Here is a 20,810-nt window from a genome sequence, read left to right as displayed (position 1 = left end):
AAGACTAAAAAAAAAGTATATATATATACATATGGAATTAAGTCGCTGATCTCTCTCACCTAACCCATGAGGGTGGTGGCCGCGGAGGACTATAGAAACCAATAGAAGTATAGAGGGCAGTGATGAAATGGGATTCACCCTTTGAAAATCCTGCTTAAATGGGATTCACCCTTTGAAAAACCCCCTTATTGGGATTCACCGTTTGAAAATCCTACTTAGGACAATGATAATAGTAATATATCGGATTTTTTTATTTTCGAAGGTGGTGTGTGAGCGGGACACCAACTGAAGTGGGACAACCTTTTTATTTAGTATTTTTGTTTCTCTTTTCCTCATGGGGCATGTTTCAATGATTATGCCTTCTTTTTCTTTTTTCTTTTTCTTTTTTTGTCTTTTATCCAAGTCATTAGAGACGTACATACATTTTATATGGTTATTAATTTATGGTAATCAAAAACCTTATAATATATGTTATAAATCTATTTTTTATATATATATACAAGAATGGATTTCAGAATGACGAAAAAGAAAATGTATAGTGTTTTAATCATAATGGATCCCATAACAAGTCCAATGAGAAAAGTAGACGGGCCAAGGCTCATCAAGGCCATGCCGAATGATGATAAATAATCCATTTGATGTGCGTTCATTGTACATCACGCGAGAGAGACGGACCCCAAATCCGAAACATATCCAAGCAAGGCCCAGGGAGTACAGACACAAGAGGAAAACGTTTGAAAGGACATGAAAAACGAGGTTGTTGCAGACACTTTCTCCTACCTTCTACGCTTACACAAAGTGGCGAAGTGTCTGCATCTATGAATTTAATCGAAGAACACTAGATTTGATTTTATTACACACCAACTCTCGGTCTCAGAATGAGAAAAAGATAAACACATAAAGTAGATCCTACATTTTGAGTATTTAATGTTATCTAAGGGATTTACTCGGATAACTCTATATATTATAAGACACGCAATGTTTTTATCTCTCTCCCACGGTAAGCCCTAAGAATTTTATGAAATTCAAATCCTGCTGCTGAACAACATAACCAACTCCAGTCCTTGATAAAAAGTGGTAACAATATGTTCCATTGATAAGAGATAATATTATAAACTTGTACGTAAGGATTTGAAATGGTTTAATTTCCAAGATGCATCGAGCTAAAAGCAGATTATAGAATTGGCAAGTGCTGTATCTGATTATGAATCTGATAGCTCTATTGGATCCCCCTATAAACAATGAGAGTACCGTCCCACCACCAAAGAAGAAAAAGGTAGAAGCCCGAAAGATATCAGAGGAATAAAAAGCTCAATTACCCTATCCTGTATATTGATTATGGGAAAAAAGAAATTAACGCTAATTCCAGACTCAACCATCATAGCTCTCTTTTTGCTTCTGCAGCTTGAATAGGGTTGCTTGGATCTTTTGCTATGATGTTGTATTGATGTCCACCTACAACAACAGTTTTTAGCAATCAATAACGGTAAAATGGGCAGGTGATAAAAAGAGAGAGAGAGAGAGAGAACGAGGGATTTGGAAAAAGTTCTCATGCAGAACCTATAATGACCAAGTTTGCTGATATGATTCTTAAAAAAATAAAAAAATAAATAAAGGATAAGGATCAATACTTCACTTGGAAACTTCCCACTCGTAATCTGTCTACTTTCCTAATAAAAGACTCAGTCCTTCATGCCTGGACGACGGAATTAACTCATTCATGTAAACCAAACTGGATGTCGCATATTTCAATGTGTCAAACACAGCACCTCCAGTACATGTAACTAAATTAGAGGGTCACCTGGTGGCGTGGATATTTGATCCCCAGAGCCAACTCCGTGATTAGAAATGCCACTGGCAGATAACCTTCCGCGAAACTCACGTAATAGTGGCGTATTAACCGCCATACCTGTTTCATTGTCTCCACCAGGCTTGTTACTTTCACCACCTGGCCTCACAGATTTGGAGTAGGTTGTCGACCAAGATCCTCCATTGGATCCGGCTAAGGCCATTATAATGTCTGCCTGAAATATATGTGGTAATCAAATAGTGATCATGAATTTTCATGTCCATTGAATTATTTCTGGTACTCAACTGCATAAAATCTGATGACACGAGAACTGCCTAAAAATCCTAGGAAACTTAGAAGCAAGTGCCAAATATTCGTGTTCTTCAAATGTTCCTTTAAGTTTTGCTAGCTTTAACTTCAGCTGTCCCTTGAGAAGTGGACAAAATGTGCATTTTGGAATTTAATTTGTGCATCCAAAAACTACATAGTATTGCATACTCACTCTGAAGTAGGTATAAACTAAGGGCTTTATTTGGTAGAGCATATAAAAAGCTCAAGAAAACTGAAGTTTTTTCAATTTTTTTTATTTTCTTTAACAACCCAGTTTACTTCTGATTTTACAACAAGATCCTTGATGTTCCACATCAAATTATGGTAACAACGAACTACGCCCAACTTTTGTGTACTTGTGACAGAGGTGGAAAAAAGAAAAATTATCTTTCCAACAAAAAAAGAAAACAATTTAAGAAAGAATGATAAGTGGCATATGAATAAGCAATTCTTGGCCCTAAAAATGTCCAAAACCATGCCTCATAAACACCTTGATGACCTCAAGGCAGTAATTGCATGATTCTGGCGGTCATTGTCAAGGAAAGTCCACATCTTCCAGATAAACAATCTTCATAAAGCTTCATCAAAAGTTCTATTGTCACATATGCAGTGTCATTGCTGCGTAATGAATTCTTAGTAACAGCTGAGGCCCGATTCTCATGAGTCCAACAGCAGCACCAGGGTAATCTAATAAAATTAAGTTATGTATAACAGCCATGAGCTTATGGTGGCACCTAAGATATTAAAAAGATGTTCCAATTTGATACAACTGATGTGTACTGAGCAAGTCACACATGGTACACTAACACATGCTGAGAGAATGAAAGGCTAGTTTACCGACACCTGGGAACTCATTACAAGGAAATGTAAGCCAATATTTTTCAACGGAACAGTTGAGTACAAGGCCCTTTGCAAGTTATGGCACATGAAATTGATTCACCAACATAATCCAATTAGGTCAAGCAAGCACCATAAGCTTATTCAACTAGGAGACAGCAGAATAACATGTTAAAGATTTATTCATCTTCCTGACAGTAAAAAACCAATAATAGCAACCAGAGATGCCTCTGCTATTGGTAGAAAACCAGAATACAAACCTTGTTGGGATGAACATCATCAAAAACATGAGCTTGACCACCATAAAATATAGTCATCTGTCTACCAGCAGATGCCGACCCAAGTCGACTGCAATCACAACAGATGCAAATACCATCAAGTATGCCCCCCTCTTGAAATGAAAATGCAAATGAGATATGGCGGAGGATAAATAGTATTAACATTTACCTAGGAGGAGCAGAAGATTCTGGGTCTAACGTGTTAGTCCCAGACTTCTGTCTGCTGCCACTTGGCAGCACACCAGATGAGTTTCTCTCGGAGGCACCACTAGTGGCATTGATGGAACTCAAAACTACAGGGCCTTTAATCCCAGTTCTTGATCCCTCATCAGCAGCTGACTGAGAGATACTTGAAGGACCAGCAGTGCCATCCCTGAATCTGTTTGAAGGCACCTGATGCAGGATAGGTCCAAATTGACCCCCACGTGGGGGGTATTGTACAGCAGGGCCAACATTCATAGAGGCAGGCCTTTCCCATTTGGAAACATTAGCATCAGTTCTACTGCCAGCGGGAGGCTGAAACACAAGAGAAGCAGAAGTTGGCCTTAGTGGGTGCATTCCAAAGAATACTTCATCATCATTGGACCTTCTGTGTTGCTCCCCCCCAGTTCCATTTCGAAGTAACTACAGTAGAACATTATAACATTATTATAGAAGCACGAACCCCTTAAGGGTTTGTGGCTTGTTCTGAGAATGGGGAAACAAAAGTCATTACAATCCAAACCTTAATCAAATGCGAGTTCTCAAGGGGATCATGATCCAGGTTTATGATTCCATCCCTAAATGACCCCAAAAATGCAGAGTCGGGATTGCTTCGCTTACTTCCAACTATTCTGTTGCTTATTTCATGCCCAGAAATATCACTCCTTGGACCATAGAATGGAATACCCTCAAGATGATTTCCAGCCTGTCTTTCTACTAAAATTGATGAAGAAAATGAATCAAACTTTGATTCAGATGGGTAAAATCCCGAATATAGAAAATAATAATAATAATAATAACAAGCTTTCTTAAATGCCTGGCAGCTGAGCAAAACAACGAGAACTAAACCTTCAGATAAGTAATGCCCATTTAATGAGGTCTAAGATGGAAGAACCCACTTAAAAAGACAAAAAAGGAAAATAACAGAAACAAAACAAGGCATGCAAATCATATTATCATCAGAACGCATAGGCAAAGGAGCATAGCTGCATAAGAAGATGCTTAATTAGACTTCTTGCTTTCTAACGAGAAGAAGTTATCAGAGAAAAATAATAAATCGTCCATACTATACTTTCAACATTTTAATTCACCAGGATTAGCAAACAATAAATAAATAAAGAATCACACGAAACCACATTGAAAAGGGAACACTAAACACTACAAAATTAGACCCGTTCACAGCGAAAAAAAAAGGGGCATAGAATAATAAATCATTGTCCCAGAGAAAGGAAAAATAAAAAGTGAAAAGGTATAACAGATACAATCATACAACATATCCGTGTAAATAAAGCAAAGAGAGAGGACCTAGAAAGCAACCAAGCCCTGACTAACTTCACTTGAACCAACCTAAAACAAAGGCACCCACCACACTATGACTCCTATGAGAGAGAGAGAGAGAGAGAGAGAGAGAGAGAGAGAGTTTCCTACATCACCAGATGAACTCTCCACTTGATTATAGGGAGACACACACACACACACACACACACACAAGCACACGGTGTTGCCTCCAGAGAAACAAATAAATTTTCTACATTCCCCAGATGACTTAGTTAACAAGAGGGAAAAAAAACATCTTTTTAAAACATCAAAATAATAAGAAAGCCAAAACAAAACCACCCAAAAAATACAGAGGACGTGAGAACAAGCAGTTGTTGAAAATAAAAAAGCAGCCACTAATCAACAAAGAGGGGAGCGAGTTTGAGTGACTCACCGGAACCCAGATCAGAGGTGGTGGAGATGAGGCCACGGCCACCACCAGAGGAAGCCCCTAGAGAGGCCGAGGCAGAAGGCGACTCCGCAGCTTTGGGGGTTAGACCCACAGGCGAATCGGTGGGCTTCTTCATGCCCAGAAAGTCATGGAACATTGTCTTAGATAATTGTTCTTGTTGGGTGTGGCTTGTATTGTTACCACTAGTGTTGGTACTGGCATTGTTGGGCATAGTGTGCTGCTGAGCCATTATTTGCACGGCCATTTCTTCTCCATCCGGACCAACCCCATATTGCTATTCTGCATAACTTCTCTACAGAAGAGAGAGAAACAGAGAGAGAAAAGACCGCACGATTTTCTGAAAAGGATAAAAAAAAGACAGCGAAAAGCAGAGAGAATCAGGCTTTCTGAGAGAGAGAGAGAGAGCGCAATAAAAAGCAAAAGGTTCTCCTGTCTCTGACTCGCTCAGTCTCCCTCCCTCTGTGTCTCTCTCTCCCTCTCTGTTTGTAAACCATATAATCTCAAATCGGAGTAAAAAAATGTACTTGTTTGTTGATTAATAAAAATATATATAAATTTTGTAAAAGCATATAAATTGTTTGTTGAATAATAAAAATATATATTAATTTCGTAAAATCATGTAAATTATTAATTTTTCCTACTAACAAATCATTAGACAACGATACAATTTAACAACTATTAGAAGCTTGGATTATTATAAAATAGTTTAATTGAAAGTATTTAGACCGTTTTAACTCTCAAATCATCACATTTCTTTAGATTTGGAATTTTTTTTTTTTTTTTGTGAGCTTATGTTTCTGAAACACTTTGCTCTTAACATGATTTTTTAGCTCAGGTTTTTTTTCTAAAAAAATAGTTAAAAAATGGGAGTAATTTTCTCATGGAGGCCAGAGAATATAGTTTTCTTGATTATCATGTATAAACCAAAGAAAATAATTAAAAACCCTGTTTTAAAATGAAATGGGAAAGCGCTTCTTGAGGATGGTATTTCCATGTGTTGGTTCAGAGGCATACATCCCTTAGGACTTGGGAGTAGAGGATATCTACTAAAACAACTGCATCATATTGCATGAGCTCAATAATCCAAACAATCCCCTTGTTCAAGTTCTCATGACTCTTATGTGAGCTGTTTCTCCAAAGAGGAAATCACACAGATGCAAAAGCACTTCTGCTAAAAGCTTAATATAATACCAATTGAAGATATACCAATGGCGCTTGTGCCAGTTGCCATCTCCACTCATGGATGGTGCAAGACTAGTGGGTTTGGATATACAAAACATCTCATTTCATCATTATAATATTTTCAAATTCTCATATAAAAATATAATAAATAATTTAATTTTTTTAAATTCTAAAATAAAAATAATACTAAAAAATTATCAATATTTTATTTAATTTTTAATAAAACATCTCATCTGAACTGTCTATCCAAATTCACCCGAATCTTGGCATGGGTTTGATCCCTTGATCTTCCCAATTGACTACAAAAGAAATGCATAAAAATGACCCATAACCTCAATTCCAATATAAAAAAAACACGAGGATGGTTATGATGTTTTAGACTATATATAAATTGATCATCTTTATATCCTAATCTTAGAAAGATTGCAATAATGTGAGAGGACAAAGACTATATATATATATATATATATATCTTATCCTTGGAAAGTCGAGTATTAAATAATGAATGCCCTATAAACGAAGTGCTTGGAAAAGTAGAGGCGTGTAAGAGAGGAATTGGCGTTGGTACGATGTGGTTGTGATGCATTTGCATTTTGCATTAACAATTTGCAATTGCAAGTAGAAGTAATGGCCACTTTGGAATTTGGGTACACACACAGATTCTCTCAAGTACACTTGTTGACTGCTACCACTCCTTTCTCCAACTCCAACTCTTGGTGTGAAGCTAAGCTCATCAGCTGCCATATCTTTCAATTGGTTTTTTTTTTAACAAAACTGTCCTCGATTGTCTCCGTCAGAGTAATGTTATATACAATTATATAATGTATAAGTATAGAATAATCGTTTTGAAAAAAATAAAATTTATTATTAAAAAATTAATTATTTTTTTTCATATAGTTCCCGTATTTACTCATTTTTTTTAAAGAAATTACACGATACTTGCACAATTCACAACTGTAAATATCATTTTTCTTCGTTACATGATACCAACCCATGCAATTAATCGGACAGTTGGAAGAGGGGGATTATTATTAGCCATCAACATCTTGAAAATGAAAATGAGTTGAATGTGTTTCTGTTTCTTATACCCCCCCTCTTTACGAATTCCCCCAATGTGGACCATACGTTTGTTTCATCAGAGTTCTATCATTTGGATTGGATCGGATTCCCACCTCATGCACGCCATATTTGAAAGCGAATGAAGGTTACGCCGAATTGATACAAATCAATCATTCAATCTTAAGAATTTTAAGAAAATCCTTTCAAAAAAAAAATCGTTTTTACTGATGATTGACAAACTTGGTCGAGAATTTCCACAGAATCCATGACGCATCATCCATCCAAAAACCAGAACAGTTTGAATAGCGCAGTTTTCCTACCTCCATTATTTCAAAGTTATATTTATTCCAAAGTAGATTTCAATGGCTTAGATTTTTCTTGTTTCTTATGTCCCACGTACTTGGGGGCATAGGAGCGGGGGTAAAAACTAAAAGCACTTGAAGAAAAGTAAATGATTTGAAATCTAAAAAGGGTCCCAACAGATCTAAACAGTCAAAGCACTTGAAATAGAATTTTATTCAAATTTGAGAATTGAGAGGATGTTCAAATAAATATGGACATTCAAGTATTTAAGTATCAATATAAAGGATGATACGGATAATACCATACATCAACTTTACAGGAGCCAAAGACACAGCTAGACTTCAAAAGAATCAGATAGAAAAACATTTCATGCTCCACGGGCTAGACTTCAAAAGAATCATTTGGTTGAGATTTGTCTACATTCTAAGCTACATTTTCAACTTCTGCAACAGAACAAGCCCTTTTGCTCTAGATATCTCACAACTAAATAAGAACCATGGACTAGCCAACGTGCCCTTGTATTTTCTGCAGAATCCATCTTGTTTACAAAGCTTGGCGCTTGGATATAATCTATTCTTCTGGTTACACACCTCGTTCTTTGGAGTTGTACCAATTCCACATTTTCTAGATGCTAATAAGTAGAGCATTACAAAGCTAGAAAGATAAGAAGAAGAGTAAGCGTAGCAGAGATGGGCCTCCACGATACATGAAGTTCTGCAGCTTCCACCACCTCACAATTCAACACCAGTTGGATCCTGCCTCTACGATAGATGCTGCAAAATGTAAGCAAAGCTTCATTTTTAGAAATGCTTCAACCTGATGCTTTTCTCCTCAAATCCAAGTAGTTCTGTTTATGCTCCTCATGATACTGTCCCACTTGTAGTCTGTTTAGCCACGTAAATCTGATTCATCTTTGAAGGGGGAAAGCTTTTTTCTGCATCCAAAGACTGGTTCCTTGCTTGGAACACCATTCTGCGATGGGACCATTCGGCCCCCGAACTATTATTCTGAGAAACACCACCTTTTTTATATTTGATACATGTGCTTAACAATATAGAAATAAGCGACAAAATGTCAGTGAAACAAAAAAGCAAAAACGACATAAGCACCTGTCTGTATTATAGTTGTTGGCTTGATATGTTATGTGATTGTTTATTGGGATCTTGTGGGTAAATTCTATTAATTAAAGCTTTATGGAGGTTCTACTTTTTGCTTGTTTAAAAGGCATACATTAGCCGCCAATATTCCTGTTTATATATTCTAAAGGCCATTACAATCAAAGTTTTTATAAGTTCTTATGATCCCTACATTATCCTTGTGGTGTCGGTTTTTCAGATGTTTGTTGGCTATTATGAATCTATGATATGATTGCATATGACATTTGCTTGGTAGTTTTGGCAGTCTCTGGTTCATCTAATTGCAAAAGGCTCTGGAGTGGCGGTTTAGGTCGACTTTTTTTCTTGGATCGGATGATGCTCGAAAAATGGGTTCAGAGTCTGTTTTTGCTCGTTGTTGGCATTTTTACCCATAAATCAGGTAATTTAATCCAGTTCGGGTTTCTTTTGCCACACTCGTTTTGATGTTCAAGGTCAAATGTGTCAATTAAACCATGCTCATAATCCAACCATGAGCAAAATCTGGATTTTGAATTGGGACCTTGTCTTTTAGGTAAGAATTATATATAGATATCTTCTCTCTTATATAAGCAGCTATTGCCCAATGAGCATTGTTTTTTTTTGTTGTGATGGTCATTTTTACGTTTTGTCCCTCCGTCTGGCTGAGTGTTGTGTATTTTGTTTTGTCCCTGGCTGTCAAATGCTTCTTTCTCCAATAGAAACCAAATCCAGTAGAGAGAGAATGTGAGGCTTCTGAATGTATTCCTACGGCTCGACGGAAACCACCTCTCCACGGCCGACGACAGCTAGCTCGACATAAACTCTGCATTTTCAGTTAATCTAGACTCCGTTTTGGAAAAATTAGGAAAGTGAATTATGGGGAACAAAAAAAAAAAAAATCTATAATTAGTTGAGGTTATTTTGCCAGTTTGTATTATTAATTGCTTTTGGAACTTAGAGGTGATGTTATGAAAAAATAGCCACTAGCACACTCTCAATTAGTTTTTTAATAAACATATTTGCTCTTAATTTAGTCTAGGTTAATTTATAATAAGTCTCGATATGGTACTTTTGCAGCTTTCTATTAGTTTACACAACAGAAGTTCCAAGCTTGTAAACCAGTACTAACTGGGTAACTTCTCAAATACTATTATTTGCTTTTGGCTTTCATAATCTATTATTCATCCTAATATGTGTGCTTGTGGAGCTGAGAATCTCTTATGCTCGTCATTTTTATATTTCTATTGATGGGTACCATCTGCATCCCCATCGGCCTTGTTGCTCTTCATGCTTCCCAAAGTGTAAGCGCTCTCTGTAGTAAACTTATCGTGTTGCTGCCTGCATGCTCGTTTGTATCTTCATAAGTGCAATGATTATTTATTTGAAATTTAGCGTCTAGGTTGTTGAAGTTATGGACAGATATGATCTTGAATGCATACCAAAGCATTTAAAAGCAATAAGTTGGGATATATCGAAGACAGCTCAATTCTCAAAAACTGTTCTCACTTCTTAAAGGTGTTTTATTTTATTTTTAAAATTCTGTTTGCCACATCTCATGACAATTCATGTAAGTAGTTAATCTATGAGTTTCATAAAGCTTTTGAGGATTTCATCATCCAAAATTTTTCAATACTCATTCTCTAATATTTGCAAACATTTATCCTCAATATTCAGCCATTATAGAGTTAGCAGACTGCAAAGTACTGACATACATCTCTTTAGAATCCCAACCATCTTGTCGTTTTACCAAAAAAAAAAGGCTTTGATACCATTGAAATTTGTGGAGTGATTGCTTCCAGTTGTCCAATAAATTAAATTACATTGTCTAATAGGAGTGAGTAGAAGAGCTGGGAGATGGACTTCTATAATTCATCAAATCTGGGAAGAGAGATTTCTTGAAGAGGAAACTTCTTATTCGCTATTAGTATTGATTCAATAGCTCTTGAAGCTAACCCGATTTTATTGCTATTTTTCTTTACTACAAAAACAGTCATGCAGAAGCTTCTGAAAATGCCTCTTTCATTTGCTATTTTTTCTTGTCTCGTCTTTTTTGGTTTTTCTCAAGCTTCCAAATGTATTCCTAGGGCTTGACAGAAACAACCTCTTCAAGGTCGACGTTGGCCAGCTCAACGGAAACTCTGCTCAGAGGCTTCCGATTCTTCACCTAGGATTATTCACATTCGATAGAAACTAGCTTTAGAATCTTAACCGACCGAATCTTTGCCTAGGGTTTCTCTCTCACCATGCTATCTCTCTCTCTCTCATAGCTTGTGTTAAATATCATCCCAACGTGTGAATATGAATGTGAAATTGTCTTGTATAGCTGCCCCATAAATTAAGCTTGTCCTCAAGCATTTATGGTGTCTCCAAAATATCAGAAATATCTCTCAACAAGTGCCTCAAATTGTCAATGGCGGTGGCTGTAGATTAGTTTGTCCCCTGAGCTTTCTCCTATAAAAGGAGATCAGTTGTAAACGAAATGAGTGTGTGGAAATACAAAGAATGCAATGTAGAGATAGTTTTTGTTAGAGTTTGTATATTTTGAAGAAATTTCAAAATATATTGTTTTCGCTACAGTGGACGTAGGCAAGTTGCCGAACCACTTACATATTGTCTCTATCTTGTGTTTGAGTGTGTTTCTGGATGGTTTTGGTACAACAGCTTGTCTCCCCCCCCCCTCTCTCTCTCTCTCTCTCTTTTTTTTGTCTGATCCGCTTGTGATCTAATGATTTTTGTGACCTGATGGGTTTTTTGGTTTATGTGATTTGATGGTTTTTTTGTTTGGGGGATTAACCATGCATTTTACAAAGTTCCAACTGGGTTGGAGGATGATTTTAAGGGTCTTGCGCAACAAAAAGCATTTTATTTTGAGTAATGTTACATATAAGCAATGAATGATTAGTTCCTGTTTATTGCTGTAGCACACGTGACGTGTTTATCTTCTTCTTCTTTTTTCTTTTTTTTTTTAAATGCAAAACGTATCACTCAAATTTATCTACCCCCTCTCTCTCATCAGCTCTATCAATTCAACAAAAGCCTCCATCCGATTCTCCTTTAGCTCAGCCCAGCGTCGCGGCAGCCTCACCGCCACCATCGGCAACTCCCCTTCACGCCAGCGACCAAGCCAGCCGCTATCAATCTCCCCATGTGCAACCCTCTCTCTCCCCTGCGGTAACCCAACTGAAATGGGTTTTACCCATTTCTTTCCCCTTGCGCCGCCGTACGTTACCACCTGGACCACCGCACCTCCACCACCTCACACCGGCGACCACCTCTCGCAGACCCAGCTACCACGAACCTCCATCTCCCTCTCTGTCGCACACACGCAAGCTACCCATAAATGGTGGGTTTCATACGAGCTCGGGGTCAGCGACGGCCCTATCGCCACTGTGCGTTGATTCTAACCCCACCGAACACCTCCCCTGACCACCGCGACTCCTCCGAGCCAGCCAAACCCTCCACCTCTCTCTCGCTCTCTCTGTCTCGCCCTCCACCTCTCTCCTGCTCTCCTGCTCTCATCCATCAGCTCTCTCTCTCATAAGCTCTCTCACTCCCTCTCTCACTCCTTCATCAGCTCTCTCTCAAAGCCCGCTTGGTACTATTTTGAATTCGGGCAGTAGGGGTGGAAGGGAGGACTGGCGACGGGGGAGGAGAGAGAGGAATTTCAAAAATGAAATGTGTGAAATGAGAGGGAAGTGGGTTTTGTTGTAAGGATATTTTTGTCATTTTACTATGGTATGTTTTAGATGATCACAAACAATGGCTAATGCCAATATTATTTCTTTTATTTTCATGGTCCCAATGGATCAGATTCTAAGGATATGATATTTGTTTTGTTTTATCTTTATTTTTATTTTGTTTTTGTTCTTTTTAGACATGGTCTTACATTCAATGCAGGGGGCATACTAAGCTTTCTGGATCTAATCAAGTGAAGGTTTTCATTCCATTTCAAGATTTCAGTGGAAAAACAGGTACCTCAGATCCGATTCTATCGCATGTAGGGAGTTATTCTGTATTTAATGTTTTGGTAACACTTTCATAGAGGGATTTTATATTCTGGTAACACTCTTTTTCTTCCAACCGCGAAAATGTGCCTCACACCTAAAGCCATTACTATAGACTGTAACCTTGTATTTGTTCTTATATATGTTACTACAGTAGAATAATTTGTTCATTCACTTCTAAAAATTCCAAGCACGCTTGCTGCATAATTAAAGTTGATTCTTAAATCTTTGGTCTCTTTCTTTCCTTTTTCTCAAACAAACGAATATAATTTTATCATTATCATTTTTCCTACACTTTGTACATGATAACTCATTTTTCCCTCTTTCTCCTACTGCAGCATTAGGCTTACCACCTTTGACATTGTTAAACACCTAATCGAGGCCAGTGAAAGAGTTTCAGAGGATCGTGGAGGAAAATTGCAGCAAATTTAGCCAGGATGACAAATAGCTGAAGAAGCCTGGGTTTTATGTTTATAACCATTATTTTCCTGCACATTGTTCTTGTGGAGATCATGTCCCCTCATAGAAGTAGCCATTACTTTTGGAAATTGTATTTGCCAAAAGTTCCCGTATTATTGTAGTATGTAAGATTTTTTGAGATATGAGAATCCCAAGATTGTATTTTTACAGTAGTAAGGAATTAGGATGCCGGTTCTTTATGTGAAAATCATTTTCCACCAAGATACCAGTTTTTTGTGTGGATTTAACTATAATCTGTCAAGACTATTTAGCTATATAATATACATGGAAATCTGCCTGCAAGTGTACTAAAAATGAAGTAATTTGCTATGTTCTAAGCTATTACAGCTTTAATACCAATATGAACACATTTCTTAATTAATTTGTGCTATTATCTGCTTCTACAATTGGACTTCTATATTCTGGAAAATTTTGTTTTCTTCCAATCGGACAAACGTGCCTGTTAAGCCACTGCTAGTGTGTATGTATGTGTGTGTGTGTGTGTATATATATATATATATAAATTTACAACTCTTTTGTAATTATTTTGACATTTTTGTTCAAATAAAGAGTAATTATGTAAAATTGAGATTAATTTTGTTGAAGTTACACAATTATATCGATTTAATATGCATTGTAAAATAATTAAAAATATATAATTGTCTATTTTCTTCTTCCTCTACTTATCTTCCTATCTTCCAAACACGCTCTTCCTCTTATTAGGCACCAAATTATATAGAATTATTTTTGGGTTATAACCTCCATCTAAATAAAAGAAAATTTATATTAACAAGTTGACATTAAAGACACTCTCTACATTACTAAAAACATAAGAATTTAATTTATAAAATAATTTAATTTAAATTTGTTTTATAAATCAAATTATGTCGTCCCACTCTGTTTTATGTGATGCTATTTATTAATCCTTGTTTTTTTCCTAAAAAAAATAGGTGATGAACCAAAAATTAGGATAATGTCAGATCATCAAAATGAGATCTGGAATCTGGATTTTTTAATAAGGCATCAGTTGGTTACAGAATCTTATAATCAAAAGCATGGCCCTTCCCATAACCTTTTAGAGGAAGCAGCCTAAGTTCCTAACACCTCTTCCCCCACGGTAGCAATGGAAAATATAGGATCAAAACTAAAGTTACAGCTGGGCTGTCATTAAAAAAATAAATTCTTTTAACCCAAATAACAGCCGTTTTAGTACATTTCTGTTTAAGTCCCATTTCTTCTGGTTTCCTAGCAGTAACATCAGGAAAAGAGAAGAAAGGAAACCTTGAGAATGAGAAAATGGATTTGTAACGGCACTTAACAGGCAATTGAGGTTGCCAAAGGAGCTACCAGAACAGCAGCATTTCCGGTTATTGGCTGGATACTGGCTTTTTTCTCAAGTCGCTCCCATGCTTCCTTCCGCTTTTCAGCTTCCAAGCTTAGCTTTGCTTCTTGCTCCTTAAAGTGAGCATGACAGGAGGCAAAAAGCTCCTCGTCCATCTCCATGAACATCTTTCTAACATTTGAACTTAAGTTGAGCACTGCTTGGTTCCAGTGGGTCTGGGCATTCCTCTCTAAGGCTGGAAATACCACAGGAAGAATCACAATCCGGTTATGTGCAATCAAGTTGACAATGTGATCATTGTTCCACAAGAAAAGGGCCCTTTCCGCGACCTGAAAAAATTAGTTGGGGGAAAACGTTGTGATTTCTTTCCTTAGTCGATGAAATGACATGCTTGATCAAAAGCTATTAAAGGAAAACAAAATACATTTTTTTTTCCCAGTGGCTGGGTGGGGACAGTTGCTCAAATAAACCAACAGAAGGAAGGATGAAACCGCAGCACCCAACTTAGAATCTCATGTTTCATGTCACAAGGAAGAAAATCTGCATCATTATTGGCGGATGTAAAAACCCTTGAAACTGGAATCAACTAACTCCAAAAAACAGGAATAATCCGCATAAAATTTTGGCATTTGCAGTCCCGAAAGACCATTTCTGCTCAATGTGCCTAAACAGAGAAGACAATCCTCGATTATCGCTCAAAACTCCCACAAGACACAGAAATCACCACAATATAGTTTTCACAAGCTTTCCACTACTTGTATAAGTAACCCAGAAGATGGGGAGGGAGACAAGAAGAACGAGAAGTCCAATAATGATGGTCGTGTCTGACTATGTAAGATTGCAGCTCTTTTCTAATCACACAACTTTAATAAGTTCCTTCAGAACTTGACACTAAATCCCATAAAAAAACCAGTACAAAAAAGATGTACTTCCTTCCTCTAAAGACGAACCAAATTTTAGCTAAAGCTAAATATTTCATTAAAACCTTCCACTGAAGCCCTCTAAAGTGGTGTGACCTCAAAAAATGGTTTTTGAGGGAGCAGTTCCCATCTGCCGGTTATACCATATCATCTTTTGTAGGCAAATACGTAATTTTTTTATATATAAGATGTAAGCAATGCAGTCAAATAGGATTGGACCCGTGACCTCATCCTCCTTTATTTATGACAAGAGAGAAGCACATCTATTCGAGTGATGACCAAACTTGAAATAACAAATCATTATTAAAGGGAAGTACTATAAGTTTGTGGAACTACTGACAGTCTGACAGACAATTTTACAAGTAAATAGAGCCAGTAACTGGAGGCACCAAAAAACCTAATAAAGGTTTCTAATTTTCTTTCAATAATGGTGATCGAGAAGAGAATGGTGTTTATAAACAAAATATACCACTTTTTTATAGGTAAACAAGAGATTTTAATCATAATGCAATGGACATAGCCCAAGTGCACAGGACCTATATATGAGTAACACCTAACTAGGATAAATTATACCATCTTTAAACAATGAATGATATAATTAATAGTGATCCTATTCCAACCGACCAGGAAACCTTCTATCAAGTTTCTCATTTTGCATCTCAAGAATTTCAACCAAAATCCTGTCACCAAGGTGTCAAATTATGAAACTCTTCATGCAAGGAGTGACCGGAAGGCACATACACTTCTGCCCATAATACCCAGCCTTGTGCATTCGCCTCAATGACATGCCAAGCTAAACAAATAGACCTCATCCCACAACTAGCCACCTGTAATAGCCTATAACTCTAGTGTCATGCTAGGTCCTATGTACTTGCCAAATCATCAGAGTCTTTCGTCTCTGAGGCTCACCTGCACCATAGTGCAATATTGATTTCAGTTTTAAACACAAGTGAAATTTCGCTATGTGTGCACGTATAAACACCTTCAGTTGGTTAAGGTCAATCAATCTATCATAGGTACTTCTGTTTAGGTACTCTGGAGTCGAAGCTAAAATAATGTATTGATAGGTAAGTACTGAAATATTTTTTTTGATAGGTAAGGTAAGTAATGAAATATTTATAACTCTATTATAAATATTTTACATTCCATTTTATAATCAACCAATGTAACTGTGTCACTCCATTAAAAATATATTCAATTTTACATAACATTTGAAATAGAGTCGTAAAATAGTTATAAAAGAGTAGTAAGTTTATCTTTTTCATTGATAGGCGCCCACCCTCTAGTTGCCAAGATTATATCTTTCAAGCCCCATATACTTGAGTCAATCATGAGCTATAAGAGCTGTGAAAATTATTGTATCAAAGTATCTCATCTGTATAAGGAAGGCAAATTAACTGCTCCTAGATTATCTCAAGCAACAGGCAAGAGAAAGTTATGAAAGGAAATAATACCTGGAAGTGGAAACTGCTAATGCAGCATCCAATCCGCCAGAACAACGGCACCATGACTCTCTGGAATTCCACCATGTTGATTGCTTCCAAAATCTCCTCTATCTCACCCAAAAACATCACCTCCTTCTGACTGTTCGACACCGGCCAGTACTTCAACAATCCCCTTAGCACCATACTCGTCAACTTGGGGTCCTTCTCTATAAACTGAGTGACGCAGTAGGACAATTGATGAAAGTAAAGCCCCGCGTACTTCGGCTTGTGCAGCGGAACCAACACCCTCCGTATAAATATCTTATGCTCCTCTTTCAAAGGCAAAGCAAACCCACTAATTATGCTCCCAAAAATCTCTAACAACTCGGGAATCCCATTGTGTCTCTCGGTCTCAAACACAAATCTATAAAACACGTTGTTGATAGCCTTTCGAATGAAAGGTCTATGAGTCATGAATTTCCCATAAACCCTATGCAGAATGGTTTTCAGGCACTCCCTTTCTCTGGGATCCTCGGAATCAAGGAGCTCGAGCAACCTCAGTATAAATGAATGGTCTATGTACTTCTTCGCTACCTTGCTGTCGAGGCACGAGGAGGTGATGAATCTAAGCAGTAAATCGTACACCAAATGCAAATGCGGCCAGGCAGGGTCGAACATCGGCTCGTCGTCGTCGTTCTCGCCGCCGGTCAAGTTGGATCGGTAATTGGGCGGAAAAACCCTGAAGAGGTTGGCGGCGCACATTCTACACATGGCGAAGATGGCGGACTCTGTGAACCGGGTCGACCCGGATGCCACGAAGTCGACGAGCTCGATCAGGGTCTGTCTCTTCAAGTCCTTCTCGACCGAGTTCTTCGACGGGTCGGTGAAATCAAAGGTGACGCAGCAAAGGCTGACCTTGCTCACGAAGAGGTTCATCTTCTCGGCGTTGGGCACGTCCCCGAAGGGCACCAGGGGCTCGATACCGGCCACAACGCTGGCTGGGAACACCGCCGTGCGTTTCGTCGCGTTGTTGGATCTGACCGACGCGGATGAGGGGGACGAAGTCCCGCCGTTGGATCGCGGAGTACGAGCCGAGTTGGACCGGGGAGAGTCGGATTTCGACGATGACTTGTTCCGTGGGAGTTTACTGAGAATTTGCTTCAACATGATGGCGGTCTTGAGAATATCAACCAAAGACCCGGGGCTTTCAGATCAAACACCCATCAAGGGTTAAATTGATATAGACGACTACGAAAAATTCAAACGAGGTGAGCGGTAAAGAACCCGAGATCTTATAGTCATGAACCAGGAGGGAAAACGGAGCAATATGAGACACTCTAAATGATCCCCACGTCGTAGAAGTCTGGAGCAGGGTGGAAATTTTGGGATTGCATTGGGCAGTGACGAAAAAACAGATCTTGAACGTACGGGTGAGTTCGATATTTTCGGAAAACCCAGAATCAGACAAAAAAAGATTCTGACTTCCTTCGCTACAGAATGAGATTGAGAGGAACAACAAAAGTATAATATTTTAGGTTGTGATCGCAAGTTGCATCCTTATTCTTCCAATGTCCTAACAATATTAGTGAGAAAAAATTAATATGGAGACATAGAGAGCGAGAGAGAAATCACAGATATACATGGATATATAATGTATATATGCAGTTGCAGAAAGAGGGAAGAAAGTTCGAAAATAGAAGCGACGGAGATCTACGATGGTATATGGTTAAAGGGGATTGGGGGCAATATTGAAGGTTTTTGAGCTTTTGTGGGTTGTTTGATCTCCTGAAAATACAAAGAATAGACCAGGTTTCAGTTTTTTTTTTTTCACGGTTGACGAGAAAATTGTGGCTTTTCTCGGGAAAAAAAATGCAGGTACTTCTCAAGACATAATAAAAAATATATATATTATGTATTTTTAGTAAAAACTGTCTTTTTCGTTTTAGAAAGAGTTCCTAATGCGCTGGACGGTAAGGATGATAACCTGGTGACACGTATTATGGGCCGTCAGATGGGTCTGAAAAATATTTTTAAAATAAATTTATAAATGGATTAAATTCTATTTTTTGTGGATCTATTTATCATTGTAATATTCTTTTTTATATTATTTAGAATAACGAACCGGTGGCGAATGAAACAGATCAATTACGAGGTTTATCAAACTGTGACAGTTAAACTTCTACAACTGAAATTACACATATAACCTATTGTAATTAAATGGATAGATGCCCTTTTTATACGGATAAGGGAGCATCGAGATGGATGTTTTGATCGTTGGCGATCATACACTTTTTTAATATTACTTTCTTATATGAAAAATTAGTTTTATAAATCGGTATTTAGAACACAAATAAAACATGTTTATAAGATATAATTTAATTTACAAATTAAAATTAGAATCTTAAAGATCAAATATTATATTTAAATTATATAAATAATATATTTTATACACCGACTTAAAAATAAAATAATTTTTTTTTCTATTAGAGAGCTTTTTTTAAGTTATTAGTAATGTAGAGAGTCGTGTGTTCGTTCTATAAGACATCATATCCGGTTATACGTATTTTCACTGGAGTACAACATTAATAATATTAATGTCGTGTTTCGCATGCCTGAGCTACTTTACACCAACAATGCTCGGGCTCTTCCCTGGCTTCCCTGCAAGGAGGAGAACGGGGGAGGTTGGGAGTCGTGGTACATTCGACACTCAAGTTAGTCTAAAGTCGTGGAAGAGGAAAAATTAACAAATACTAAAATGAGATAGTAATAATGTTCAAGTCCGAGAGAGAGAGTGTAACCCCCTTATTGGCAGGAAGAGATGTATTTATACTTGAAAAAAGTATGTCCTGAAGTGGTTGTGAAGGGTGTGCGGATCCATATCGGATCGCGCATTCTTGTCAACTTCCTGCATCTAGTCAGACTTGTCAGATCCGCCCTAGGTTGTTGCTGACACCTAGGTGAGCGCGTCGTTCTATACTGACTCCAGGATGCTTGAATGCAACATGACCCTGCCATACGTGCTCATTCCAACATCATTAAATGCGACGTGGCCCAGACAGGCTCACCTGCCCACCTATGCCATCTTGATAGTTGTGTCAGAGATGTGGACGCCTCTGACTGTTTGTGCACTTGGGTGTTAGGCCGTTCCATTGTGTCAGGATTGGGGGCGCCTCTGTCAGGGGTGCCATGTGGCTCGATCTCTTGTCCTTTTGTTGGGACTCATATATTGGGCCATTATTATTGGGCTGTCTAGGTTATTGGGGACATCTTGAGCCGTCCCAAGTCCTGTGTGTGGGCTTGGGTCCTGGCCAAATCCTAGGCCCAGCTCCTGGGGTTTATCCCCTCACAACCAAGTTTCACTTGATTTTCATTAATTAGGTTCAACAAAATTTCTAACAGGAGGAATTGATTCAAAACTTGTCATAATTCTCATCTCGTCATTATACATTTTTCAAATTCTCATACAAAATATAATAAAGCAATTCAATTTTTTAAAATTCCAGCATAATAATAATAATAAAATATAATATTTTAAATTTCTAAATAAAATATAAAATTCTCATCTCACCTCTCGAACATGCCAGAGTTAAAATAACTAGTCAATATTATAGTTTAAATAATTTAAAATCATTATAAAAGCCAAACAATATAGCTCCAGTGTATCACCTTTCAATAGTTAAAGAAAACTACAAAAGACACAAAGTAATTACACACAAAAATTTATGCAAACTAACCTTGCTCTATTATCCTTAGATACAAGGAAAATCCAAATTACATATGGACCAATACTACAAAAAGATTAATAAAGATTATAATTGACATCTATTGAGATTATATT

At 37.5% G+C, this 20,810-nt stretch overlaps 2 protein-coding genes across 3 annotated transcripts; both read right to left on the bottom strand.

Annotated features, from left to right (window-relative positions):
* Positions 1-1,086: 1,086 nt before the first annotated feature.
* LOC109009626 (protein TIFY 8-like) lies at positions 1,087-5,686 on the bottom strand. 2 transcript variants are annotated; one of them, XM_018990206.2, is made up of 6 exons: positions 5,147-5,686; positions 3,959-4,149; positions 3,404-3,858; positions 3,217-3,304; positions 1,802-2,024; positions 1,087-1,455 (listed from the first exon to the last, which is right to left on the bottom strand). In XM_018990206.2, exons 1-6 carry the CDS (start codon positions 5,406-5,408, stop codon positions 1,379-1,381), a joined length of 1,296 nt encoding a protein of 431 aa, XP_018845751.1. In that variant the 5' UTR covers positions 5,409-5,686; the 3' UTR covers positions 1,087-1,378. The 2 variants fall into 2 exon arrangements, with proteins under 2 accessions (XP_018845751.1, XP_018845750.1); XM_018990205.2 differs by having other exon boundaries at positions 3,959-4,152; positions 5,147-5,643.
* An 8,565-nt stretch (positions 5,687-14,251) lies between these two features.
* Positions 14,252-18,824, bottom strand: LOC109009625 (serine/threonine protein phosphatase 2A 57 kDa regulatory subunit B' kappa isoform-like). The gene is made up of 2 exons (XM_018990204.2): positions 17,003-18,824; positions 14,252-14,957 (listed from the first exon to the last, which is right to left on the bottom strand). The coding sequence occupies exons 1-2, from the start codon at positions 18,137-18,139 to the stop codon at positions 14,601-14,603; spliced, it is 1,494 nt and encodes a 497-aa protein (XP_018845749.1). The 5' UTR covers positions 18,140-18,824; the 3' UTR covers positions 14,252-14,600.
* Between the last annotated feature and the right edge of the window lie 1,986 nt (positions 18,825-20,810).

This window comes from Juglans regia, chromosome 11, assembly GCF_001411555.2.
Source record: "Juglans regia cultivar Chandler chromosome 11, Walnut 2.0, whole genome shotgun sequence".
In the NCBI taxonomy this organism is placed as follows: domain Eukaryota; kingdom Viridiplantae; phylum Streptophyta; class Magnoliopsida; order Fagales; family Juglandaceae; genus Juglans; species Juglans regia.
This window is presented reverse-complemented; position numbering and strand designations above follow the sequence as displayed.